General features: G+C 50.4%; 12 protein-coding genes across 12 annotated transcripts; 5 read left to right on the top strand and 7 right to left on the bottom strand.

Moving 5' to 3' along the window:
• Positions 1 to 513: 513 nt before the first annotated feature.
• On the bottom strand, positions 514 to 2,022 carry N7510_002467 (class I SAM-dependent methyltransferase; the record flags this gene model as incomplete). Its single annotated transcript, XM_056974394.1, has 1 exon — positions 514 to 2,022. One exon carries the CDS (start codon positions 2,020 to 2,022, stop codon positions 514 to 516), a length of 1,509 nt encoding a protein of 502 aa, XP_056839511.1.
• A 984-nt stretch (positions 2,023 to 3,006) lies between these two features.
• On the bottom strand, positions 3,007 to 4,687 carry N7510_002466 (COP9 signalosome complex subunit 1; the record flags this gene model as incomplete). The annotated part of the gene is made up of 4 exons (XM_056974393.1): positions 3,007 to 4,017; positions 4,068 to 4,348; positions 4,410 to 4,454; positions 4,516 to 4,687. Coding segments are annotated over 4 exons (1,509 nt in total), but the record flags the coding sequence as incomplete, so codon positions are not given.
• A 579-nt stretch (positions 4,688 to 5,266) lies between these two features.
• On the top strand, positions 5,267 to 6,412 carry N7510_002465 (uncharacterized protein; the record flags this gene model as incomplete). The annotated part of the gene is made up of 5 exons (XM_056974392.1): positions 5,267 to 5,357; positions 5,408 to 5,836; positions 5,893 to 5,990; positions 6,046 to 6,117; positions 6,167 to 6,412. The coding sequence occupies 5 exons, from the start codon at positions 5,267 to 5,269 to the stop codon at positions 6,410 to 6,412; spliced, it is 936 nt and encodes a 311-aa protein (XP_056839509.1).
• A 244-nt stretch (positions 6,413 to 6,656) lies between these two features.
• Positions 6,657 to 7,340, bottom strand: N7510_002464 (uncharacterized protein; the record flags this gene model as incomplete). Its single annotated transcript, XM_056974391.1, has 3 exons — positions 6,657 to 7,037; positions 7,091 to 7,185; positions 7,238 to 7,340. The coding sequence occupies 3 exons, from the start codon at positions 7,338 to 7,340 to the stop codon at positions 6,657 to 6,659; spliced, it is 579 nt and encodes a 192-aa protein (XP_056839508.1).
• Positions 7,341 to 8,543: 1,203 nt separating this feature from the next.
• On the top strand, positions 8,544 to 9,468 carry N7510_002463 (PX domain-containing protein YPT35; the record flags this gene model as incomplete). Its single annotated transcript, XM_056974390.1, has 5 exons — positions 8,544 to 8,996; positions 9,056 to 9,081; positions 9,132 to 9,226; positions 9,283 to 9,340; positions 9,396 to 9,468. The coding sequence occupies 5 exons, from the start codon at positions 8,544 to 8,546 to the stop codon at positions 9,466 to 9,468; spliced, it is 705 nt and encodes a 234-aa protein (XP_056839507.1).
• Positions 9,469 to 9,969: 501 nt separating this feature from the next.
• On the bottom strand, positions 9,970 to 11,571 carry N7510_002462 (uncharacterized protein; the record flags this gene model as incomplete). The annotated part of the gene is made up of 1 exon (XM_056974389.1): positions 9,970 to 11,571. One exon carries the CDS (start codon positions 11,569 to 11,571, stop codon positions 9,970 to 9,972), a length of 1,602 nt encoding a protein of 533 aa, XP_056839506.1.
• Positions 11,572 to 13,101: 1,530 nt separating this feature from the next.
• N7510_002461 (uncharacterized protein) lies at positions 13,102 to 14,421 on the top strand (the record flags this gene model as incomplete). Its single annotated transcript, XM_056974388.1, has 2 exons — positions 13,102 to 13,104; positions 13,153 to 14,421. The coding sequence occupies 2 exons, from the start codon at positions 13,102 to 13,104 to the stop codon at positions 14,419 to 14,421; spliced, it is 1,272 nt and encodes a 423-aa protein (XP_056839505.1).
• A 105-nt stretch (positions 14,422 to 14,526) lies between these two features.
• On the bottom strand, positions 14,527 to 16,689 carry N7510_002460 (uncharacterized protein; the record flags this gene model as incomplete). The annotated part of the gene is made up of 12 exons (XM_056974387.1): positions 14,527 to 14,872; positions 14,930 to 15,061; positions 15,119 to 15,176; positions 15,222 to 15,434; positions 15,487 to 15,514; positions 15,562 to 15,585; positions 15,637 to 15,824; positions 15,874 to 16,062; positions 16,114 to 16,290; positions 16,347 to 16,397; positions 16,451 to 16,531; positions 16,578 to 16,689. The coding sequence occupies 12 exons, from the start codon at positions 16,687 to 16,689 to the stop codon at positions 14,527 to 14,529; spliced, it is 1,599 nt and encodes a 532-aa protein (XP_056839504.1).
• A 1,009-nt stretch (positions 16,690 to 17,698) lies between these two features.
• On the top strand, positions 17,699 to 20,080 carry N7510_002459 (uncharacterized protein; the record flags this gene model as incomplete). Its single annotated transcript, XM_056974386.1, has 7 exons — positions 17,699 to 17,736; positions 17,795 to 18,053; positions 18,115 to 18,313; positions 18,364 to 18,540; positions 18,999 to 19,458; positions 19,529 to 19,628; positions 19,691 to 20,080. 7 exons carry the CDS (start codon positions 17,699 to 17,701, stop codon positions 20,078 to 20,080), a joined length of 1,623 nt encoding a protein of 540 aa, XP_056839503.1.
• Positions 20,081 to 20,718: 638 nt separating this feature from the next.
• N7510_002458 (DUF924 family protein) lies at positions 20,719 to 21,240 on the top strand (the record flags this gene model as incomplete). The annotated part of the gene is made up of 1 exon (XM_056974385.1): positions 20,719 to 21,240. One exon carries the CDS (start codon positions 20,719 to 20,721, stop codon positions 21,238 to 21,240), a length of 522 nt encoding a protein of 173 aa, XP_056839502.1.
• Positions 21,241 to 21,348: 108 nt separating this feature from the next.
• N7510_002457 (putative MFS monocarboxylate transporter) lies at positions 21,349 to 22,659 on the bottom strand (the record flags this gene model as incomplete). The annotated part of the gene is made up of 1 exon (XM_056974384.1): positions 21,349 to 22,659. The coding sequence occupies one exon, from the start codon at positions 22,657 to 22,659 to the stop codon at positions 21,349 to 21,351; it is 1,311 nt and encodes a 436-aa protein (XP_056839501.1).
• A 363-nt stretch (positions 22,660 to 23,022) lies between these two features.
• Positions 23,023 to 23,895, bottom strand: N7510_002456 (TMEM53 family protein; the record flags this gene model as incomplete). The annotated part of the gene is made up of 1 exon (XM_056974383.1): positions 23,023 to 23,895. The coding sequence occupies one exon, from the start codon at positions 23,893 to 23,895 to the stop codon at positions 23,023 to 23,025; it is 873 nt and encodes a 290-aa protein (XP_056839500.1).
• Between the last annotated feature and the right edge of the window lie 1,032 nt (positions 23,896 to 24,927).

The raw sequence follows: 24,927 nt of genomic DNA, 5'->3' as shown, positions 1-24,927 counted from the left end.
GGACCCGAGGGCACTGTTGTCTCTGTCCATCATATCTACTGCTTTGGGGCCCATTCAGACACTCTGTCTGCTCGTTCTTGACTACGCTCTTCCTTGTATCGCTCAAGGGCCAGTGAGCTGGATTGATTGTGCGCCGAGCTAAGACAGAGCCGAAGTTGCACCGGCGAGAATGAGGAAAAGGAAAGAGCGCGGGTACATGCGGTGGCACAGACGAGCTGCTGGCCGAAATGGAAATATCTTTTATTGACACATGTCGCCAACAGTTGGTTTCACCCAGCCAGTCCGTCTCCCAACGGCCTCCGGCCGTATACAACATGCAAGTTGCAGTACGTGTGCACGTCCGGGTTCTTCAGGTCTCTACGCACACCCGCTAGGAACACCTGCGTCTCGATATTCGACCAGCCCAGCACCCGCGTAAACAGTGCCAGGGAATAGCTCTCTACAGCCATCAGCAGCGAACACAGGTTGTACCGGCCAATCTGCTTCTGTACAGGGTCGCTCGACCAACCACTACTAGGGACCTAGGGAACTCTCTGTCAGCGCAGGGGACAAACAGATACCAATCTCGGCAGGTCGCACCTTGTACATCTCGTCTCTGACCTCTTCAAAACCGGCCTCGATCAGCCGCTGCCGGTGCCCCTCGGCAATATTCATGGGCCGGTGGAACGCCTCGCTGGCCTGATGCAGCCTGCCAAGGAACTCGCACAACGTCGGCGCGAGACGCATCGACTCGTCGTCAGATTTGAGCGTCACCTCAAACTCCTGCAATTCCACCCAGCCCCCAGGCCGCAGGTGTTCGCGGGCCTGCCGCAGCAGCCGCGGCCAGTCGGCGATGGCGCCGCCTAGATCGCGAGCATGGATGAAATCGAAAGGCCGGGTTGCGCTGAAGAGCCACTGTGATTCGGCGTCATCCACCAGGAACCGGAGATTGGGTGGTACCCAAGACGGCTGGATGGGGCTCAGATCCGTCCCGATTACTTCGGCGCTGGGGAAGCTGTCTGCAAAGTCAATCGCCCAGATCCCTGTGCCGGTGCCAATGTCTAGTACTCGTTGGACGTGCTCGCCAAGTGGTGCGCAGAAGAGTGCGCCGTTTAGGACCAGGTTGCGGACGTGGTGGAGCAAGTCCTGTCGGTCTTGCTCTTGCTCGTCGTTGGGGAGGACATAGTGGCCTTCTCGATATGAATGGTAGCGCCGTCCATTCTCGTACGCATAGTTCTTGACATCCGACAGTAAGGATGCGGTATAGTTGGAGGTGTCAGAGTGGTAGTCCTCATCGAAGATAGACTCTCTGTCTTCGTGTTCGTTGTTTGTAGAGATGGTGGAGGATCCATCTCCAACGTCTTCCGCAACTGGCTGCTCCACAGGTGCTGGTGGCGTATCGGTCGGTGCTGTTGTGTCTTCTTGCGTAGAATAATCAGGTAGCAAGGCTGACACTGGCGTTAGAATGGGTGGTAAGGGTTGGGGTGCAGGCGCTTGTTGCGGGATATGATGCTCTGTGCCTTTCGCATCTGGCATCGAATCTGGCTGCGGTGATGGTGGTCCCGGACTCTTTCTCTCAGAATCATTCTCTTCTGATATTTCTTCCGATAGTGCATCTTCCGGTGGCGGTATTGATATATTGACTCCGGATTCCTCCTGTCCATCGAGAATGGTGTGTGAGTCTGGCTCTGGCAAAGGTGGTGGCGGCAATTCCAAAGTTTCCGGCTTCACATAACCATTCTCAACTGCCCGCTCCGCAATAAAAGCCGAAGATGGCGAGTAAGCTGTAATTTCTGGAGTATCATCCAGGACCAAAATCGACTTTGGTGGCGAAACCTCGAGTGGAGAATGTAACTGGAGCGGCGAAGGTTGCAAGTCCATTGCATCTGGCGGAACATCTTCAACACGAAAAAAGGACTTGGACGGTGAAGTCGAGGCTGAAATATCTTGCGATTGCAAAAGCGGCCCTGACTCCATAACCTTGCTCACACATCCATCTTTCTCGGGAGTAGAGTCCGAAGGCGAAGAATGTGAGGAGCCCATTTTGTTCGAGGCTCGCGCAAGGCCACAAAAGATAGGATGCCAGGTAGGCACGAAAAGTCAATAAAGGCAGCTGATGGAGAGACCAAAAACGTTCCGCGAGTGGTTCATGGGGGACGAACTTAACTTATCGCATGCGCGTCTCACAGGATGGTCGTTAGGGTTGGTTTGTTCAACAACAGTAGCAGCAACAAGCGAATGCCGAACATGATCGGCGGAGCTGGCGAGTAAAATGGATTCAAATCAAATTACCCACGCGGTCATTATTAGACTGGAAGGGAAAGGGTAGATAGGGTTGGTTTGGGTCCAGTCAGAATGAAGAGCAGGGCAATCCCCAAAAAAGTAGACAGTTGACGGTGGACAGTACACTTCCAGGGACTCTTTCCACATATCTAACAGGTAAATACTTTTCTCTCATATCTATACAAGATTAGAGATCAATGGAACGGTTATGCAGCAACTCACCTTGCCGTAAACCTAGCCGCCTCTCCTTCCGTGCTTCCAAGCATGTTCCTTTTCCACAGCTTCCAGATTCTGCGCAGCACTCAAAGGGAATTGGAAATGACATAAGATGAGGACTTTGTACGACGCAGAGCTATGAATGTAGCACTGCTGCTCAACCTGGCTGATTGTGTAGCATTTCGTGCAGCAGTAGGCTCGGGGGTTGGATTGGTTCGGCGGTCATATTGAGAATTTGCCGGGGGTGTGCAATCGGTGCAATATCTCATCTTGCTTTGATGTCATTATAATAGAGGGTTTATTAACTTGCAAAGCAGTTGGACCAGAACGATATGGGTTTGCAGTGGATTTGCTTCCAGTATGAGATAGCCTATCAGGCGGAAAAAGCTATTTATGCAGCAATAAAGTTGGATTTTTCTACTGAGTCATGTATTCATCTCTGAAAATGTTCATTTGCAGCAATTCAGGGCATTATCGTCTCGTTTCCTCATTTACAGATCATGAGGCGCGGGTTCTTCTCATAGACTCCTAACCAAGCATTCCGGCGCCGCGGGAGTGTCTCCCTGCCAGTCCCTTTGCTAATGATGGACCTTCCTTTCTGTCATGGGAACGGACCTCGAGACCCGCGTGAAGGACACTGGTGCGCAGGATCCGCATGTGAGCCTTTTCATTAAAGCTGCGCAGGCTCTCGAGCGTGTTTCGCTGCAGCTCTGTTCGCAGATCAGTCTGGTTCGAGACCAGAACCCCTTTCTCCAGATCGATTCGAGCATCCAGCACGCCATCCTTGATGAGATGGATAAGTTCCTGCACAAAAGGTGAGGTCGCGCTAGTTGGTCGAGCTTCTCCGCCGACAACCTCGGGAGCAAAGACGTTCGCCATAGACTCGAGAGTCACGCGGCTGAAGGGGATTAGATACTGCTCAATAGACTTGGTGCGGATGCGGGAGTACAGAGCGCTGACATGGCGCTGAAGATGGAGGTCGAGAAGGTAATCAGCCCGGTACGCATCGAGGATATCAAGACAGGGCCGAAATTTAGAGTTGCAAAAGAAACTGATCGCACGGCGAATGTGCGGCTCCAATTCAAGGAAGTTGCGGAAGGAATTGTTTTCCAGCACGCGACGTTGAAGTTCAACTCGGTCCATGGAAGCTAGCGCGCATAAGCCACCGTAGACAGCAATGTCGTTCGGGGTGATGGTTTCGTTATAGGTGTCGCCCAGGGACGGGTCGGTCAATAAGAAGCTGTTCGCAGCCTCGAGGAATGATCCGGAGTGCATCTGTGCCAGACTAAGAGCGGCAGAAATCTTGGGCTGATTCCTGGCTTGGTCTTCCGGCTTGGATTGAGCGTTGCGCAGTCGGTGCACATTGGACTGTACACTCAGCCACTCCCCACGCTCAACCGCCACACTGATCAGTTTGAACAGCATAGAGGCTATATGGTTTGGTGTCGTGCAGTAGTCCCTCATGCGGGAGTACGCTTTCGACGCTGAGACGGAATCTCCTGTCTGGTGGTAGTGAGTTCCTAGTTCCTCGTTGCCCATCTGTATGACATTAAAAAAATTCCGAAAGCTTAAAAAAAGGTGCCTCCTACCCGTATGCTCTCCTTGATCAAGTTGTTCTTGTACCCTCGCAGCTCGAGTTCCAGCCGATCGCCTTCGGCCCTTACCCGTCGCTGAGTGTCCTTCACCCACGCCAAGTCCAGCTTGGCGTCAGGTTCATTCGGAGCCACTTCCGACAGGGCACGGACTGCTTTTTCGTAACGAACAACATCTTTCCCGGACTTAGCTTCAGCAACCGCGGCTTTGAGCGCGTCGGTGGATAGCAAGGTGGAGCAGGTGCCAATAAGATAGAGACGATCAAATCGGGTTCGGCCTGGATGTATGTTAAAAAGAAGGGACGTAGCAAAGAGATGTGGCAAAATCCGTCAACTGACCAGTGTAATTTGCGATGTATGACTCTAGATCAAACTTTGGGGGATCTATCGAGATCAACTTGTCAGCTCTGGCAAAGCCCCCGCAGGGGGAACGAGAACAACACACCATCCACTTTGACGAAGGGAGCAGCTCCATTGGCGTTCATGATATCCTCAGCGACTCCATTTCCCTGTGCAGCAGAGGAACTTGATTGCGGGGGAGCAAAGGCATCGGGCAATGTGGTGTCCATCTCGCCAATACCCGCCGGAAACGAACACCGGCTCCGGAGACACGATAACTTTGCAAATCAGGTGAGGTATCAAGAAAGAGACCGATCTTTGAGGGGAAGTTGGTGAGGTCGAGGTCCAGGAAGAGGGAGGAAATGGTGGTGTTGTTGTTTAAGAGACAACGAGCCGCGACATCAGAGGTAATGAAGTGGACGGGCAGTACTACACCGCCCATTTCACCGCCCGCCACCATGGACCGGCAGGAGAGATTTACGAATATCGGCGAAATCAATAATGTATCGCTAATGGGCTAATACCTATCTTCAGAAGAAGGCATGTTCTAGAGGCAAATTAGTGAGTTTGTTGGAGCTCAATATGGCTTAGTCATGGCAGCAGATCATCGCCGAGGCCGGAATGTTCATGCCTCGGCGGAAGCGTGAATAATCACGAAATGCAATCGACGACATACCGAACTTGATAATCTTCCGCTCTCCCCGGATTATTATTCTGATGACCTACCGAATAATTAATTGATCACTAATTATCTCTCATTCCGGAATACATATATTAAAGCCGCAAACCGGTCACTCTCCTTCCCCTCCAATACATCACCACTCCCCAGATAACTTGTTCACATCTTCACGGCAATAATGAGCGACCAACCTACTGCTCTTATCATCGGCGCATCTCGCGGCATCGGTCGCCAAGTCGCCATTGATCTAGCCAAGAATGGCTATGCTGGTATGAAGCAGCGAGCCACTTTCTATCAACAATCCTAACATCTTACCCAGTAATGCTGGCCGCAAAAACCACCTCAGATGCATACAAGACCAATCCATTCCCACCGGATCCTAATTCCTCGCAGTCAACCATTAACACGGTAGCGCGGGAGATCCACGAAGCCGGCGGACGCGCCGCCTGCGTCGCCGTGGATGTGCGCGACGCGGCGCAGATCCAGCACGCAGTCGACGAAACGGTGCGGACTTTCGGGAAACTGGATGTTCTGGTTTACAACTCCGGGGCGATCTGGTGGTCGTCTGTAGAGAATACGCCACTCAAGCGATTTAAACTGATGCAGCAAGTTAATCCCGAGGGATTGTATGCGACTATTCAGGCGGCTTTACCGCAGTTTCAGAAGAATGGGTGGAAGGGAAGGATTGTGGTTGTCTCGCCACCGATTTATTCACGGTTCTTCCGGGGAAAGACGGCGTATGCAATGGGTAAGGCTGGGCTTGATTTATTTGATTGTGATAAAGCTGACTGAATGGGACTATAGGCAAGGTTGGAATGAGTGTTCTAGTCAAGGGTCTCGCTATGGATTTTGTGCGTCAGGGTCACAGTGAGATGGCTGCGACGAGTATCTGGCCTGCATCGGTATGTGGTTGATTTACAAAAACTATTTGAAGCTAAGGCTGACTGTATCTATCAGTCGATTGAGTCGGCCGCAACAGAACATAACAGAGCCTCGGATCCTTCTCACAAGAAGGATCTAAGAAAGCCGGTAGGTTATGTGCTGACAATGGTCTCTCATCTGCTTACAATTTCTCTAGACGATTTTCTCCGACGCTATCCTGGGCATGCTCCGTGCACCTCCAGCCAAGGTGAATGGTCTGCTAGACACAGACGAGGACTTTCTTCGAGAGAATTGTGGCGTGACTGATTTCTCAAAATATTCGGTGGTGCCCGGGTCGACGCCTCGTCGTATCATGCCGGAGAAGTTCCCGGTCTTGGAGGTTGCAGAACAAGACGATGAAGGACAGCGCATGGATAGTACGAAGTTGAGAGCGAAGATGTAATGTGGATAGCTGTCGGAGCATTCATTAAGTGTAGTTTATGAGCTTCTCATCAGATATTGCATACAGCACTTGAGTGTAATGTCAGAAACATAAACCATTATTAAACGCTCTCATTGTTGCTATTATGTAGAAGAAGAATGCTCCATGCTGATGCAGCGCAGATGTAAATCACGAAAAAAGAAAAAGATAGGATGACCAAATTAAACCACCACCTCCTTCAAGGAAACTATCACCTCAAGTCACCTCACAAAAGAGCCGCAAATCCAGCAATAAATCCAGCAACCAAAACACAAAGCCCATAAACATGGCCCATCTCCACTGAAACCAGCTTGGGCGCAGCACCAGTAGCACTGCCCACCAAGGTATTGGTCACGAAGGCCGAGGAGGCGCTAGTAGCATGGGTTGTGGCAGTAGTAGTAGTAGTGACGTTGACACGAGTTGGATTCTGCGCACCACACGGGTTCTGAGTCCGGCAGTCGGACTGGCAGGTGGAGTCACCGGAGGCGCAGGCATCCACGCACTGGTTGTTATGCTCGGTGCAGACGAAGTAGGGAATCGTCTCGGAGTACTGCGATGCGTTGGGGGAGAGGTTGTTGCTGCAGATGCAGGAGTAGGAGAGAGTTTGCTGGAGATATTCGTTTAGATAAGTGTATAAAGCATATTTATGGATTGGCTTACAGCAGAGCAGTTGTTGGCCAGCGGAGCTGACGAGACGCCGGGCATTTGCAGGCAGAGAAGTGGGCACGATGAGGTTTGGGAGGAGCACCAGGACTCTGAAAGGAACTTGTTAGTATTGAGTTCCCTTGGAGGAACTTGAATACTCACGTCGGGTGGACAGAGGGACCGTGCTAGGGACGATGGTGACGGCCCACTGGCCGCACACCAGCGTCGTGGCAGAAACAAGAACGAGCAAGAGCTGCGACAGCATTGTGACGATCAAGATAAGTTGATGATTCGAAAGAGAGAAGTGCTAGAAGGTCTGGAAGTGTCAGAAGTTTTGTTTCCTCGAGTGGATTCTAGCCACGATCTGGTGATCTGGACGGAATGAAGGGGGAGGAGCCAACTGAAAATAGAAACAGGCAAAAAAAAGAAGGAAATAACTTACAAGGAATTCCCAGGGTTGTGAGAAGGAATAGGCAAACAGGCAAAAGAAACGAGTGATTTGGGAACGAAAGTGGGATAGTAAAGGGGGAGAGAGAAGTGGGCCGCAGACAGACGATGGTAAAAAAGAAAGAAAGAAAAAAAAAGGGCATAAACACGGCATTCCTAAATGTCGCAGCACCTCCGCTCGCTATCTATACACTAGCCTGTACACAAACTGCACCAAGCGAGGCATGGACATTACTATTGGCTACCACATTCCTTTGCTGGATGTGTCCATCTGGGGATCTCGGTACCAGTCATTCTACCGGATGTTGTCCATTGCCACCCATCCTAGGGTGGATACCCGCTTGTTTGTTGTCTCGGCTGGCCATGACTACAATCTGAGAAGGAGAATGTCATCGAAAGTAGATTGTACTATGGAAGAATGGAGATATGTCTCAGTTGTCTCAGCCGATTGGTGTTTTGGGGATGGCCCCAGAGCTTGGCATGATTAGGGTTCGGCAGACAGGGCCATGGCATAGAGATATGTGAGAGGTCATATAAGATGTCTACCCAGAATAGGTACTTACCTCGAAAAAGAAGCATGTCGATGACTTCAGTTTCTACATGATATTCTTCCATATTGTGTTCATTCCTCCATGCAATACTGAATCCAACAGATGGTGGCCATGTGGGGCTTACTAACGGGCCTCGTGACCCTCCCCCGTGTCTTACTTTCCCTCCGAATCCCTTGATTTTCTACACTTTGGACCTGTCGCCACGCCCATTGTCGACTCACTATCCCGGAATCCACTTCCATCTCGCAAGGTCAGTGCATCCCTGTAACACATCCTGACCCCACCCAATCCGGCCCGGCGTTATCGCACCGCAGGGCCAATCCTTGCGTCGTTTCCCTATCTCCCAGAAAGCTTGTACCACCTGTGTCTATAATTACCAATCAAGGACTGACAGACCCCACCAGCGAGCTAACTTCAGCACAGCGGAAACAATCTCACATCCCGTGCGTTCCGCCTCAACCGTCTGATGGATGGAGCCAGCGACTGAGGAGGCCGGTCCGGCACCTCGACCGCACCCGCCGCTCTCCCCACCTTCGGAGCTCCAACAACATCAACAGGAAACCCAAGGATTTTCCGCAGAAGCCGATGACAATGTACCAACCGACATCACCAACACCATTGCACATGGAGCAGCCCTACCCCCGTTATCCCAAAGCCCTGCCTCTTCCACAAAGTCACGCCCGCCCTCCGGCGTAGTGCCGCCCTACTGGCGCCGTCATGAGCGCAATGTCTCCCGTGCATCGCAGACCTCATTGGCGCGGTCCACACTCATCACGTTGGAGGATCACACGGCAGACCCGGACTCGGAGACTACTCGCGGACTGTGGGCACGGAGTGTCTCTATCGATGACCATGTCGTTGTGCAGGGTATGACGGGGATCGGTTCGTATGTGGTGTGGAATTGCACTATACAAACACTAGATGTGAGTTTGACGGTGTCATTTTCGGGGTTCCTGGATTAACCTGCTTTGATTTGGTCTAGGGAGGCCCAATCGTTGTTCGGATGAGGTACGTTTCTATTTAGTGTTCTACTACGGATATACTTACACAGCAACCAGATACTCTGAATTCGACGACCTGCGCCAGCGGCTAGAATCTTCTTTTCCGCACGCCAAAAGTGCTCTTCCCGCTCTGCCGCCTAAGAGCGTAATCTGTATGCGCTATCGAAGTTTACATTCCGTGCTTCCCACTAATATGGACTGCATGCAGACAAATTCCGCCCCAAGTTTCTTGAGAATCGGCGCGTCGGTCTACAATATTTCTTGAAGTAAGTGGTGATTGCGCAACAATTCTGTTATCGCTTGACTGATACAGTTTTACAGTTGTGTCCTTCTGAACCCGGAGTTCTCAGGCTCACCTATTGTCAAAGACTTTCTCTTCGGTCGTGTCTCTTAGGATTATCACCCATTGCATCTAGTCCTCTGAGCAAGACAATGTATATACTACCTCGTAGCAACTTGATCAATAATTATTCTGGTCTTTGGAAATGGTCACCTAATGCTGACTACATCTGGCAGTGCCTTATGCAAATACTGTTTCTCTCAAACCCCTCAAGAAATCCAAAATTGATACCGTACAGCTTATTCCTAGCAGATAGAGAAATGAACTCATCCTCTCGAATGACTCCAGTGAGAAGTAGGAAAGACGGACGGACTGAAAAACGATACAGATAAAGTGGGAATCAAGGTAACCAACGCCGTTTGAGCCATGAAGAGAACGCCTTGCCTATGACACAGACCACTTGCACCGTTGCTACTGCAACCAAAAGAAACGAGAGAGAGGATAAAAACCACCACAACCCCACTACTTCTACCAGATGTGCCCTTTGCTTTCCTGTTCCCAACCCTTCCGCTGGCACATCAACCCAAATCGCCTACATTACAAACCAACTTCAGGTCATGCCTCCCTAGTAATAACAGCCTTACTCGCATCGGTTACAGGCTTCTGCGAAGACTTGCGACTATCTTTCACAAGCAAGTCTCGGACATCAGCCCATACGACCTTGCGCAGACTGATATTGCACATATGAGCCATGGCGAGTAAATGAAATGGGCCGGGAACGCCTCGAGGAAAAACAACGTGGAGACCCGAGTCCTGGGGTGGATCAGGGCGGAATCGATCGTGGTAGGCCTTCTTGCCGTGGATGGGAAGACGAAGAAACGCATGGTCATATATGTCGCAGGTGAGATGATTGAATGCACGAGGCATACCGATGATCTCGGCTGGATCGAGAGCGTTCAGGGGCTCGAAGCCGAAGCCCAGATACGAGACACCGGTGCGGTGGAGGAGAGCCATGGCGGCGATGAGGAGCAAGTCGCTGATACCCTTGGGGCTACCGGGCGCGGCGATGCACGGATCGATGTGATAACCGCCAGCGGCCAGTCGGCGGAGAGCGGCGAATCCATTGACATGGCCGTCGGGGCCCCGGGTATAGACGAAAGTCATGAGGCTGGGCAGTGCGAACAGTTCGTACACCGTAATGAAAGCCTGCGGAATAGCGGAGCGGTTGCGCTCAGAGCGCCAGGCGTCGTAGACAGCGAATAGAGCGCTTTGCAGCTCGGTGTCGGCACCGTGCGTTGCGGGTGAGTAGACTCCCAGTGTGATTCCGCCCTTGTGCGGATGCAGTAACTGTCGGTTCTGCACTGTGATCCGCTTCCCGCCACGTTCGAGCAAAACATCGTTCGTTTGTGGATTCAATGCACGCTGGGTGCCGAAGCGGATGGTTGTCCAGCCCTGTGGATGGGCATAACTTCGAACGAAGGAGTCGCTGACGCCCATGAATGCGATGCCCCAACGATGCCGGTGGCGGTACGCTGCAAACTCCTCCATTAGATCTGGAATAGCATCAGTATCACACAGCGGATCGCCGCCCACGACGGCCACCCAATTGTGCACTTTGAAAGACAGAGCAGCCGTTCGCGCCTTGTTGACGAAGAACCGATAGCTGCGGTCGAGGATGCCCATATGCGCCACTCGACCGTACTGCGCCGTCAGGTGCTCGATGGTGGCCACCGTGGAGAAGTCGTCCAGACTGAATACATCCGCATGTCGTCGGCGCTTGGTCTTGCTGCGAAGATTCTCCCCACTGGGGGCTGCTGTGGTGATGATCTGGATCGGTACTGCGGCCGGAGACTCCTGGGAAGGGCGACTGTCCACGCTGGTGGGTGGCGTGCCGTCGGATGCGGCCAGCGTACGACTGCTGCTGCTGCCCGAGCTAGCACTTGATGGGGCCGTGATGATGGCAGCGAGAGTGCTGCGTAAGTGATCAACCGCAGCGACGGGGGCATTGAGAGGCTCAGCCAGCTTCGGATGGGCGTAGAGCTGCTCTACCAGGACATCACCCAGTTCGTCGAGGAGCAATGCTTTCTTCGGCTTTGCTCGGACGTTGGGCATACTCGTGGCTTTCCGGCCACGCGGTGGTCGCTTCTTCTTCTTGTCTGTCGCTGCGACTGACAGATCTCTCGTCGAGGGATATGCATCCGGGTCTGAGGCGAGCATGGTAAAACGCCGGTGAACCGCTGGAGGGGAACGAGGGAGAGAATGTCAAGAGGTATGGACGAGGATTGTCAAGGTCACGGTCCAGGCCTTGAGCGCAGCACGAGCCCAATATGGCATGACGCAGCCGTGCCTGCCAAAATAAGCTTGCCGCCTGGTCTGCCACACCCAGCGGGACCGTCGTTTTCGTTTGCATGACTACCGTTGTGGCTGCTCTGAGTGGTTGCGACCGATGTCTTCCATGGAAATGCGGATGCCTTACGATCGACGGTGACACGGAACTAAGTTACAATTAAGCTTCGGTCATATCATGGCTGCCTGGCGATCGAAATGCTTGATCGCCTTTACGTCTTGGGTAGCCCGGGATTCTAGCCGGACGGAGAACCTTGTCGCCTGATGGCGATGGTCGATCTAGAGCCGGCCCCTCGTCCGCCGACCAAAGCATGACAAAGAAGAATAGAAAGAAGGAAGATGGTCGACACGGGTTAAGTCATCTTTTGGATCGCGGCAAACTCTCTGCGATGACATACCGTTTGCGTCAAGACCCGCCAATATAGACTATGACCTTATCCATCATGGGACCGCTGTCTGAATGAATGGTATTATTCGCAGACCGGAGGAGATATTAATAAGACCTCTGGCTGCGTGATGTATGTAGTTTGCAGCTCCTCCACCGCAGTGGGTCATCCCGGCCCAGCTATGTAGCTTGTGTCGGTGGAATTGCCACGTTCTTATTCAGGCATACGCGCCCGATCTTCGCGGGGAGATTAATCTTTTCTGATCCTGTCCAATGCAGCCCTTTCCTTGATCGGACTCGATAAACCCCCAGGTGACGGTTGAACACTCAAATAGAGCCAAGGGCAAAACCAGCTGCACCAATTTAAACTTCTTCAGTTAATTCGGAGCCCCACCGCCAAGACGCTAGTTCGGAAAGTGGGTATATGGCAGGACTGCGGTCTGACAGTGCGCGATACCATAATTCGAGCGCAAGGTGGAGCAGATATCGTACGGTGGTCCTCTACACGAAGAGCGAGATGATATCCCCCTTGTAGGCTTCCAAATCGACCTAGGAGCGAGGCATCGCGCGGTCGCTAGGATGGACATTGCCTCTAGACAACGCTAGTGAGGCGGTGAACATTCGGCCGCCGCAATCGAAGCCCCTGTTTTGGAAAAAGTAGCAAAAATCGATAATTTGAGAAGCTTTGGGAGGGCTAGGAAAGCGAAGGTGGTCGGGCAACTTGTGGCACAGGGGGGCATCCAGTTTACCATACAAAGAACTATGTGGTACAGCGGCGACACCACGTTCTGTGTTGACCCGGACAAGTGCCCAGCCACTACGGGGGCGCTGGATCAAGGTGTCGAGCGCGCGCGCCTTCTTCGCCAACGGCCAGTACTTCGCATCAACTAATATCCAGTCTCATGTTCTTTCATTCAGGACCAGGTTAGTCAGCGCGTTACCCCTGCATCTGATGTCCAACCCTCCAAACATCCGTCGATCCCCCACATCTGATCCCCCCGACAGCTAGTGCCCAGATGGTATGCCCGAATTAACCCGAAGAGCTAAACACAGTTAACCTGGACTAGCGTTGTTCATCCACGATATCCTCTGTTCTCCTCAGAAGCAGCCCCCATCGCTACGTTGCCGCCAAAACGGCTGCGGCCGCATCCACTAATACGGCCCAATCACCTCCCTTCGTAGTCAATGTCCAGGGTCCTCACGAGGAATCAAAAGATGATCACCAGAGTGCCTTACAATCCCAACTCCAGTCTATCCCTGCAGATGTCACCACTCTAAAGATTTACAACGACACTCTATCTAACACAGAATGGGCGTTGCTTGGGAAACACTTTTCCAAAATTAACAATCTCGAAATGGACGCAGGGATCAACGAAGAACTCAATGATAAACACATGCCTCTACATTGGCCGCTTCAACGATTGCTGCTAAGTTCTGCTTGCGGTGAAATCATCGAAAGCTCGTGGGTGCGGCAGGGTCGAATCTCCCACTTGATCATGTACCTGACTCATGGCCTTCGCTTTGAAGGTCCCACAAGCAAGGAGCTGGTACGCATGAACGAGGAAGCAATTGCGCACGGAGAAAAAGAACAGCAATTCTTCGCTGTCAAGGAAGGCACACCCGAAGAGAGAAAGATCAGCATTGTCTCGATTCCGGAACTGGTGAATGAGTGGATGAACAACAAGTACTCGAACCCAGATGCTACAGTGGAACCGGAGAATATGCCTCCGTCTGAACCTATTCACCTGCACACTCTGGAAATCCTGGAAAATGACGCACTGGATACGTTCTCGAGGATGATAATGGCACTGCCCCATTTGGTGACCAATCTGCACACGCTGAACTTGCGTTCGACAAGTGGTCTCGACTTTCGTTATCTTGACGAGAGGATGTTTCGCCAGTTCCCGCCCCAACTGAGCAACTTGAAGACACTGCGATTAACAGTGGGAGAAGTCTTCAAGGATCCATCCTATTTGCCTACACTATACGACTACCTTCCACCGAACCTGACCTCGCTGTCTTTCCGCGGTCCCGTGTCGCTGTGTAGGTCCGAGCAGTGGAGGGAATGGGTGGAGGCTTTTGAGTCAAAGGACTTCCTTCCCAATTTGGAGAACCTCGGGTTTGTTCTTGATCTATACTATCAGCCAGGTGAGAGTGACTGGGTTAAAAAGGAGGAGGTCAGAGCACCGGAGGAAGCTCTCTGTGAGGCGCGGGAGGCCTGTGAGGATCTCTATGAGGCTGCCCGGCGGCGCGGTATTGCCATCTACCCAGTGCATGATGAGTGGGTCGTGAAATACCCTTATCTCAGACAGGTGGATGATCGATGGCGGGGATGATGTGTTTCGAAAGATGTCTGTCCATACACCCCTCTCCACTACATGTACGTACGTGATGGATCATCAAACCATAATTCTACTCCATTCATGATAATATTTGCAGATTCATGCCGTATCCTTCCCGTCAACAATCACCGACGAGTCCTGCTCTTCCTCTCGGGCTCGTTGTACAGTCTTCGAGTATTTCTTGCCAGCAATAAGCCACCACGACAGTTCGATGAGCAAAAACCCACCGACGACAGCGCACGTATAGTTCATATTTGACGCTGTGACCGGCTTGTAGTATGGGAATGAGAAGAAAACAATAGCAAAAACCAACCATGCGGCGGAAATCGTGTTCACGAGCATTCCAGGCTTGAAGCCCATGAAGAAGGGCCCCCGATGCATGGTTTTCCGGAGCAAAAGGACGTTGGTCAGAATTGGGACCAGATATGCGATGTTGTTGATTGTTCTGGTCTGATGTCAGTGACTATACATATTTACCAATTCTAAAGTGGTCAACACGTACACTGCAGAGCTCATCATTGCATTGAACGCGGTGCTTGATCCTAGGTAGATGCATCCCAGAAGAGCGACGATCACGTCAACGCAAAGCTGAGCGTTAAACGGAGTGCCGAACCGCTTGTTAACACGCTTCCAACTGTGGGAAAGTCAATTCTATGCTCGCAGAATCATTGAAGCGTGAATGTCAACTTACACGTTGGACAGCGGAAGACCATCATCTCGCGCAAAAGCCCAGAATACTCGTCCGGTACCTATCTCAGTCAGAAAGAACCGTAGCCAAAGACCAGGTCACTGACTTAGCTGTGAACCAATGACGCAGGGACCAAGAGCAACCCAGATCATAAAGACTAATCCAAATGCACCCCCTCGAGTTGAAGTGGCTTGGTAGAAAAGCTCGGCGAGCGGTAGCCCGGTGCTTGTGGTGGCGAGTTTGCCATAGTTTTGAGTGGAAAACATTAGACTGATCAGATAGGTTATTCCGGTTACAAATGCAATCGAGAGGGTGATTGCTAAGACTTTGTCAGCGCTGCTCAAAAGGACGTGGAAATAGCTCTAGCATACCAAGGCCTAAAGGCGCATTTCTTCCGGGCTGTAAAGTATTAGTAAAGGTCGTGATAACCGTGAATGACAGCTTACATTGGGCATCTCCTCAGTGATGTGCTAGATTCAATCAGCAAAAATCCTGATTCCAAGAAAAAAAGAAAGCCATACTGAAATCCCATCCAACCCACCTAGCGAATAAAGTGGATTCACCAGGCCCGTGATGAAACAGATCGCATTATTCTCCCATCCCGTCTTATTCATCCAGGTTCGAAATACAAACTCGCTGTCGTTATGAGCGGGGGCCATTGCAGCCACAGTGACCATGGTGATAAACCATGCCAGCTGCAGATAGACCACTGTAGCTTCATTAGTCAATGCGGAACGCATAGGATAAAGCTCACGTACACGAAAACTTGTTGATAGCCGGAATCAACCGATTTCCAAACATGACAATTCCTGAAGTGAAGATATTCAGGATTTGGTAGGCCACAAATGTCATCCACGGCTTGAGCACCAGATCATCATGGTATAGGGCGATCAGAGCCATCAGCGTAGTGGCGTAGATCAGGTTCGTGGATGCGGTAGTAAAGATCCCTGTAGCCAGTCAGAAACCATCCCTCTTTTCTCCATTTATGGGAAACCTACACCCAAAAACCGTAGACCATCCAGTCGCAAAACTCAGAATACTGTTGTATCGTTTCGGTGCGATGGCCGCAATCCAATGGTACATTCCCCCCTCGGTCGGATATGCAGACACAAACTCTGCCAGAGACGCACCAAGAAATGACTGGAGAATAAACACCAATATGAAGCCGTAGATAACTGGGAGAGAGTCAAATTGGGTATGGACATGCGCGAAGAACTGGATTTGGTCATACCCGCACCAGGGCCGCCGGCATTGACTTCTGTTATCAATCCAAGACCAAGACCTATCCCTTAGTCAAAAACGAACATGACTTCAGTCAAACATGATTGAACTCACCTGTCCAGGAGATCGTACAATTGGCCGCTAGGCCGATCAAGCTCCAAACGGAGAAGTGTCGCACGAGTTCTTGCTTGTGGCCTATTCGCAGATTAGATCCAACCCGCAAAGTAAGTGATTTACTGACCCATCTGCGCCAAACGCAGCTCATCCTGATTTTGGACTCGAATGACCTTGTCATTGTGTTTGTCGGCGACCTGCACCTGCGGAGCGGCGTCTGTGATGTCGGACGCGGCCATCCTTCACTACTTTCGTAGAGAAAATAGAATTAGCTTAACCACTAAAAAGAAACGTAGTCGCGTAACTGTCCCTAGCAAACACGGGCGCAGTGACCCTTAAAAAATACGGGTGTGGCGGTCTTTATCAGGCACTGCAACAGTTCTTATCGCTCCACACCGCATATCATCAGAGAGACAAACCCCGGGTTTGCCGACAGAATACCCGGAAAGCGGGGAAGCCTGCACAAATGGGGTGGCGTAGACCCCTACGGCCCTAGGGCTTTACCAGCCGGCGATCAGGGGTTTCGCCGGTGCCAAGTGATGGGGTTGCGAGCTGTGTTCCGTCAAGTGACAGAAGAATATCTAAAAACCGGGCCGGGAATGCTTGTCGTCAATTCTCCGCTGAAAATATCTCTTTTCCATTTTCCCTTCTTAATTCTTGGCCGTGTCAGCCGGACACCGACTACAGTTCTTAGCTTACCTTCTCGAGATCCCTTTTATTACTCTGCTAGTATTTCATAGATCTTCACCTGCTATTCAGTTCTAAGCCCATACTTTGGTCTTCAGGAAATGCATTGTGGGTTAGTAATCGAGGCCCATGAGCGCAAATGTAAGAGAGAAATGAGTGAAGTGAGTGACTTAGTTACTTAAGTAGTTGTATTGACGAAGTGATCTCCCAAAAAGCGAGAAGGTCGATCTATCCGGGGCGGCAAGCACTTCTGACACCTCAGGCACTCAAATCATCACTCTAGCTACTAGTCGTATGATAGCTATCAATCAATTGTATCATTCGCAACACCTGCACGACACGGACGGGGTATATGAAGCAGTTCATGATGGGGTAGAAGACAATATGTCCTCTCCACGACCACGTGACTAGCTTGAAGCCCAAAGGACGGACGCTAACCAAGGTCGGTACAGAAATGTGGATCAGGCGCTCCGGGCCTCGGTTAAGGGCTACCGACAATCTGATTGCTTTCGAAAGCTGCTGTCGATTTCCTCCGTCAATATATTACTTCTTCAACTCAGCATGAAGGTCGAGGGCAGAACATTTGTCATATCTGGAGGGTATGTGCTAGCCTATCCAACGTGAACTGCAAAGGCTGACTGATGCATCTCTTTGCAGAGCTTCCGGCCTCGGCCGAGCATGTGCACAGGACATATGTCGCCGTGGTGGCTATGTCGCCATTCTGGACATGAATGCAGAACTTGCTGAGGAACTCGTGAAAGAGATCGGACACGGAAAGTCCAAGTTCTTTGAGACCGATGTCCTAGAGACGGAAAGCATTGCCGCTGCTGTTAAAGGGACTCTAGCCTGGTCCAAAGAAACTGGCAAAGAAATTGGAGGCGTCATCGCAGGTGCAGGTGTTTCTTCTCCAGCAAAGGTGTGTTTTCAAATACTCCCAACCGATTGAATAGGAAACTTGAGATTGATCCCATGTCTAGATTCTCGACCGCAATGGAAACCCCTTTAGCCTTGACGATTTCGAATTTGTCATGAATGTGAACGTCCGAGGGACTATCGATCTCGTTCGTCAGTGTCTTCCTCACATGGCCAAGACTACACCAGTAGGGGAGGACGGTGAACGTGGTATCGTCATCATGGTAGCGTCGTCAGCTGCATTTGACGGCCAACCTGGACAGGGTACTTCTCCTCTCTCGAGTTTCCCAGGAAATATTGACAATATGCTTTAGTTGCATACAGCGCCTCCAAGGGTGCCATCGCATCTCTCACCCTGCCTTTGACAAGAGATCTCGCTCGATATGGCATCCGAGTTGTCACAATTGCACCTAGTCTTTTTGATTCAAGGATGACCTCAGTGATGTCTGACAAGGTTCGCGCAAGCTTGACTAGGGTCATGGAATTCCCATGTAGGATTATCTCATCCCGTCGAAATATTGATAGTTACTGATTATGAATAGTGAGACCAGGACAGCCCCATGAGTTTGCCCAGTTGGTTATCCAGAGCATAGAGAATATCATGCTTAATGGCGTTGTGCTCCGGCTGGATGGAGGCATGAGAATGCCAAGCAAAATGTAAAGCCATGGGAAAAAATTATGTGAATTTAGAATGGAAAACAAAGCCAATATATGCTAGATATGTCGGCAATAATTTTCCGAGCGGACCTCGTGAGCTCTCTTGATCGTTGATACTATTTGGTTTCTTGCTTAGTGCGTCGCCTTTTCCCGGAATCTTACCACGAAAAAAATGGCAGTATATGGCCATACGCTTTTGCAACACTGTTCGAAAAGCTGCAGGATAGACTGAACATCGACCAACTTATTCATTGGCTGATAGATACCCGCCACACTAACTAAATATGGCTAGCATGTGTCAGCACAATGACCCCCCGCGGCCTTAACGGTGGCCTTAACGGCGGATATAAGATAAAAGACAAATTCCGGATGAAACTAAATGAGAGCCACGAATACAATTCAATATCCTCAATCGTTTTTATTCGCATCCCATCTTTGCTGATTATTTTGTTTCTTCTCCCTCAGCAACCAGGGCGTGAACCTTTTGAGGAAATGCCTCTCATATTGACAGGAGCAACAGGCCTGGTTGGGTCGGCCGTACTATCGCATATTCTCTCGTTACCTGAGGAACAAGCCCCACACCTGTTCATTCTTAGTAGAAGCCCTGTTCCGATGGCAGAGAATCGACCCAATGTTACCATCATTAGGCACGATGACTTTAGTCAATACCCTGCCGACTTGCTAGAGAAGCTCAAGGGCACCAATGGTTGTATTTGGGCCCAAGGCATATCTCAAACACAGGTATCGAAAGAGTATGTTTGATTGTTCCTGACCTTTCATTTATCGACAGCAAACATGGATCATGCCCTGACATCTGAACAGAGAATATGTGAAAATCACCCTTGACTATCCCCTGGCCGCTGCGAAGGCCTTCTCGGGGCTATCTGATTCCTTCAATTTTGTTTACGTATCTGGTGAAGGGGTAATGATTCTCAAGCCCTATAAATCTTGGTATGGACCACCGGTAGCTAACTTAAAACCCAGGCGACCCAGGAACCAGGCCGGTTCACACCTTTGTTCGGCGGCATCAAAGGCCAATGCGAATCCACTCTGATCGACCTATCCCATAAGTTCCCTAGTCTCAGGCCATACTCCGTTAGGCCGGCATTTGTTGACGCTCATCTTGATGCAAGAGTTTTGGAGCATGTGCTGCAACGACCGGATCAGCAGACTTTTTCGAAAAAGTTGCTCCGTAATGTTCTCGGGCCTGCTATCCGCAGCACTATGTCCAGTCAGACATCGCCTACTAAGGATTTGGGGAAGTTTTTGAGTAATCTGGCAGGTGGTGATGGGAAGCCACTGAGTGGAGAAGGAATTTTTGGTGGTGGATGGATCGTTTCAAATGTCGCTTTCCGACGACTTAGTGGGATTTAACAAGAATGCGTGGCCACAGTCTCTCAGTGGGGTCGGGTCTGTACAAGCAAGGTGGTGACATTCATAATTAGATCAATCGCCTCCTCCGAGTGCGAGCACATGTCCACGCGGGGTTTAGGGCGATCTCTGCGAACTTAGAAAAAACTCCTCTCTTATAGCGCTTTAGACAAACTAAGGCGAGAAAAAAGTATCATCTTGCGGCAATATGAGAACATTTCTAAGCTTATCCCCACTACTTCATCTCCTAATATTCACTTCGCGTTCTATTACGTTCTGGGTATCTTGCCATCGCATTTGAAAATGACAATTCAGGGTATGCAAGAATCGTGTTCCACTATGCATCCCAGAAAGCTAACAGTCCCAGCTCCTGGCTCATGCACTGCCACTTAGCCTGGCATTCGAGTCAAAGTTTGGCACTTCAATTTGTGGAGCGGCAGTCAGAAATACACAAACTGGTGGAGCTAGTATCAAAGGAATTTGAAACAATGTGTGAGGACTGGAAGGTATACTACAAGAGCGCGATATACACGCAAGACGACTCGGGGATCTAGAGACTGAGATGACGTCATGCGAAGGAGAGTGGCCTTACATCGACCGTAATATTTTCTGAGCGACCTACCACCTGAACGAAACGAATCATGACAATCAAAACCTACGATAAAGTTCTTGATTTTTGGTTTGGTCCAAAATCATCCGCCGACTATCTGAAACAGAAGTCCTTCTGGTACGGCAGTCCTACAGACGACGCCTACGTGCGTAAAAATCTAGGCGACTGCTATGAAGCAGCCAGAAACGGCACTCTAGACGAGTGGAAAGACATCGGAAACGGTGAAGGGGCTCTAGCTCTGATAATTCTTCTCGACCAAATACCTCGCAACATCTTCCGAGACACCCCGCAAGCATATGCGACAGACACCAAAGCAATTGGGGTTGCGCGACACGCAGTGGCCAAGGGCTGGGACAAGCAGATGCCCGATATCCAGAAACGATATTTGTACTCACCGTTCAATCACTCTGAGAATTTGGAGGATCAGGAGATGTCAGTCAAGTTGTTTACAGAGCTAGGGGATTCTTATCATTTGCACTGGGCAAAGGATTTCTATGGGCAGATTAAGCGGGATGGACGATTTAAGCACAGAGATAAAATTCTAGGGAGGTAGATGAAGGCGTTTCTACTCATGTACCTGAGAAATACTATTTGAGCTGGATATATTTGGACCTTGTTCTATCTGAGCTTCAGGTTCAAGTTAGCCTGTGTCTTCACCCGTTTACACCTTTACCTTCCATTTCCAGTTCCAATCCAAAACTGCCCAACGAGACAGCGTAATGCTAACCAACCCAATAAATAGCACTGCAGAGTAAAATCCCACGAGAGCCCTAGGCGTGGTCGCTTGAATCAATTCTCCTCCAATTGGCACAGTCAACAAAACCCCGAACGCTGCCACGCAGTAGATAGTACCGTAGAAACGACCGTATTCTTCTGTACGACAGAGCTGGCCTGCACAAACAGGGGCGAGAGAAACCCATCCACCAGATCCGAACCCATAGATAGCAACAACAGCATAAAGGGTAGCTTCGTTGTGCGCTCCATAGGGTAACCAGACGCCCGCCATGACCACCAAGGTAATCACCACCAATGATAGGAGAATATTAAAGCGGCCAATTTGGTCGGCTGCAAACCCTGGAATAATTCTTCCGACAAGGCTCATGCTATTCAGAACCGTGAGCGAGTAGAATTGGACGTCAAGTGAAAGACCAGTGTAGCGGACATAGGTGGGGAGCAGCGCAGCGCATCCAAAAATGATAAATTCGAAGGCAAATACAGCGACAGCCAGAAAGCAGAGTCGCGGCGACTTGAATGCACGAAAGTCAATGATTGCTCGACTTTGCGTGCTGACTGGGAGCCGTCCCTTTACGAGCATGATCCCTGTGGCGTAACAGGCCAAGGCAATGAAGGCAATAATCCGGATTGACCATGTCCAGCCATACTTCTGGAAAAGTGTTCGCAGGACTAGTGGGATAATGGCGCCGCCAGCTGACGAGCCTGCCATACAGATCCCGGATGCAAGTGCACGACGTCGGTAGAACCAGTGACTGAGGGCAGCGATGGCGACAGTAGTCACAACCGCAGAAGAAATACCACCAAGGATACTAAAACAAAGTATAAAATGCCAGTACTTGGAGCATTGCGCAAGAAGCATATACGAGGAAAAGCTGGCGAGCGAGCCACATAACAATAGGCCTCGTGGTCCATATCGATCAAACAGTGGCCCGACTTGAACTCCAAGGAAGAGAGTCAGGAAGACCAAAACCGCAGTGATCATACCCACATCACGAACGCTGTACTCAGCGAGCTGGTGAGTGCTGATATAGTCTTGGACTACTCCAACTGCTGTCTGGAATCCAAAAGAAGGGAAGAGGATCAGGAATGATCCCAATAGACAGGTCCAGGCATCCCGGCCACCCTCAGGGAAGGCCAGACTCACGCCTCCATCCGAAAGATTTTCGATGGGTGCGGTGTCGAGCTCGCGTGCCAATTCGGTCAGCTCATAGTTGATCGGGCGGGCGGCTCGGTGCATTATGCAATTTTAGATAATCTTTATAAGCTGTCTGGTACAATATGAACTGAAAATAAATGCCGCTGTGAAGAGAATATGGAAAACTAAAGTGCGGAGGGGGAGGCGTCTCGGGTGTCTTGGAAGGGCGTGGGGCCCCACTAGTATCTATAGGGCTACAGATGCGAACGGGCCTATACTGTATAGAGCACCTGCTAATATGAATGTCAGAGGTATGATGTATACATGTTCCGAAGGACCCGGCAGGGCGCAATAGATTTGGGAACAACAAGTCTTCTAAAGGTCTTTGGCAATGAAACTACCAACCAGCTGGTAGATAAGAATTAATTACAGCGCTATCTAAGACAGTCTAACAAATCCTATGTACTATATATCATTCGCAGCTTTCCAGCTATCCGATATCTTTTTCCAATATTTTTCAGGGTGCAGTCTCATGTGTCCGACATGCGGCGAGCCCTCGAACATCTCCAGATCGACCGAGTAGCCCCCCGCTTTGACCCGAGCAACATTCTGCTCTAAATCCTCCCACCCAATGATCTCATCTTCCTTGGAGTAAAGGTAGACCCTCGTGCAATCGGTTGTAGCGATTGAGTGATCCATCATGACCCTCGTGGCCCAAACACCCGACGGCTCGGAGCCGCGCAGTTGTTCCCATCCCCAATTCGCCCAGAGAAAGGAATACCATAGGCCCTGGGTGACGCAAAACGGCCAGGGGAAGTATTTAGACGTTCCAACCGCCATTGCTCGCGACCATCGACCAACTTGGGACGCAAAATCCAAACTGCCCGGTGTGGAGTCGCAGACGAGAAGCTTGTGAGGAAATTTCTTGTCAGCGCCGTGTCGCTGCTGATATGCGACGACAGATGCAGCCATGAAGATACCACCAGTATTTGACATGGCATGCAATAGGACGCGCTCCTCCTCAGTGCCGTCGCCCGTTGGGGTTGGGAACACCAAGTCAATGACCGGCATCATGGCTTCAATCCTAGCTTCAAGGGGTTGGTTTGATGCCTGGAATGTCCCCGATAGGACAACGATGATTCTGGCGCATGGATAGAGCTCATGGTAACCATCGGCATATTTAGAGACGTGTTTTGGCATGCCGTCGCCCCATCCAAAAATGATGATAGTCGTTGGCTCATCTGCTGGGGCGCGCCCGGCCTTCTCCTGGCCATTGCGAAGATAAACCCGGTCAGTTATCGGACTGAACCCGGGGAATGGCAGTGGCTGAGGAGCCATTGTGGCAGGTGTGAACTGTGGAGTTATCGAGACTTGCACGGGGGTAGATGTGGCTCCTCAATAAAAAATTCTGCGTAAAACGCGATATGGTCCAGTTGTTCTCTTCTCTGGGTGCTAGCTACAGGAAAACAAGAGATAAAAGGACGAATTTCGTGGCAGAGGGTAAGGAGGCCATCCTAATTTGGAAACTCATCCGGAGCAGCAGATTCTACAAGACTGGATGCAGGTTCCGTTGGGGAAATAACTCATCACTGAGCGAGCGCGCAAGTGGGTCGTTGGGAGGAATGAGGGCGCGTCAGCGAATGATATGGCTGCTGGTCTTATGAACCTCGGCATCTCCATTATGTCGTTTATTCATCCAACTCATAATAATTGTGTTCAGCAGGAGAGCAACAGAACCTTAACGACTATGAGAGACTGGGCTACTCACTGGCGTTCTGCAAAAAAAGCGGGAGACCCCAGCAAAAAGAAGCGAGAACACTTGGACGACGTACCCAAAGATATTTCAACTGGATAATTTCCAAGGCCAACCACTTATTCCAACTTCTATAGCGCGCCTCAAATGAATAACTATCCCACTCACTCCGTAATGCCTACACAAAAATATCTAATAAACGTCAAATACATTCGATTCAAATGTCGTGAATTAGATAGACAAAACAAGAGGTCACTATGGCAAGAAGTAGCCTAGTCGAAAAGGGCTTATCAGCCTAGTTATTGGGGCTGCTAATGATCCGCTGGGAAATTCTCCGACGAGATCTAGGTTTTGGGCTAGCAAGTAATATACACTCCTGCTGCATCGGCTAACTCGAACTAATGGTCGGTCGGTTGATCGCGGCACTGACTCGTTTCTGTACACTCTTCTAGATAAAATTCTGTTTACCTGACGTCATGTCCACATTTCTCGACGCGAATCGAATCGATCGATCATCGTGAAACCGTTAAATGTCAAATTTAGTCTTTTCTCACTAGTAACCCACCCCGATAGACAGGTAGGTATCTTTTGCACTATTATTTTCAGCCGAATTTGGT

Source organism: Penicillium lagena (genome assembly GCF_028827675.1).
Source record: "Penicillium lagena strain IBT 129212 chromosome Unknown utg000001l_segment0_segment0, whole genome shotgun sequence".
In the NCBI taxonomy this organism is placed as follows: domain Eukaryota; kingdom Fungi; phylum Ascomycota; class Eurotiomycetes; order Eurotiales; family Aspergillaceae; genus Penicillium; species Penicillium lagena.
Note: the sequence above shows the minus strand (reverse complement) of the source record. Positions and strands in the feature narration are given on the sequence as shown.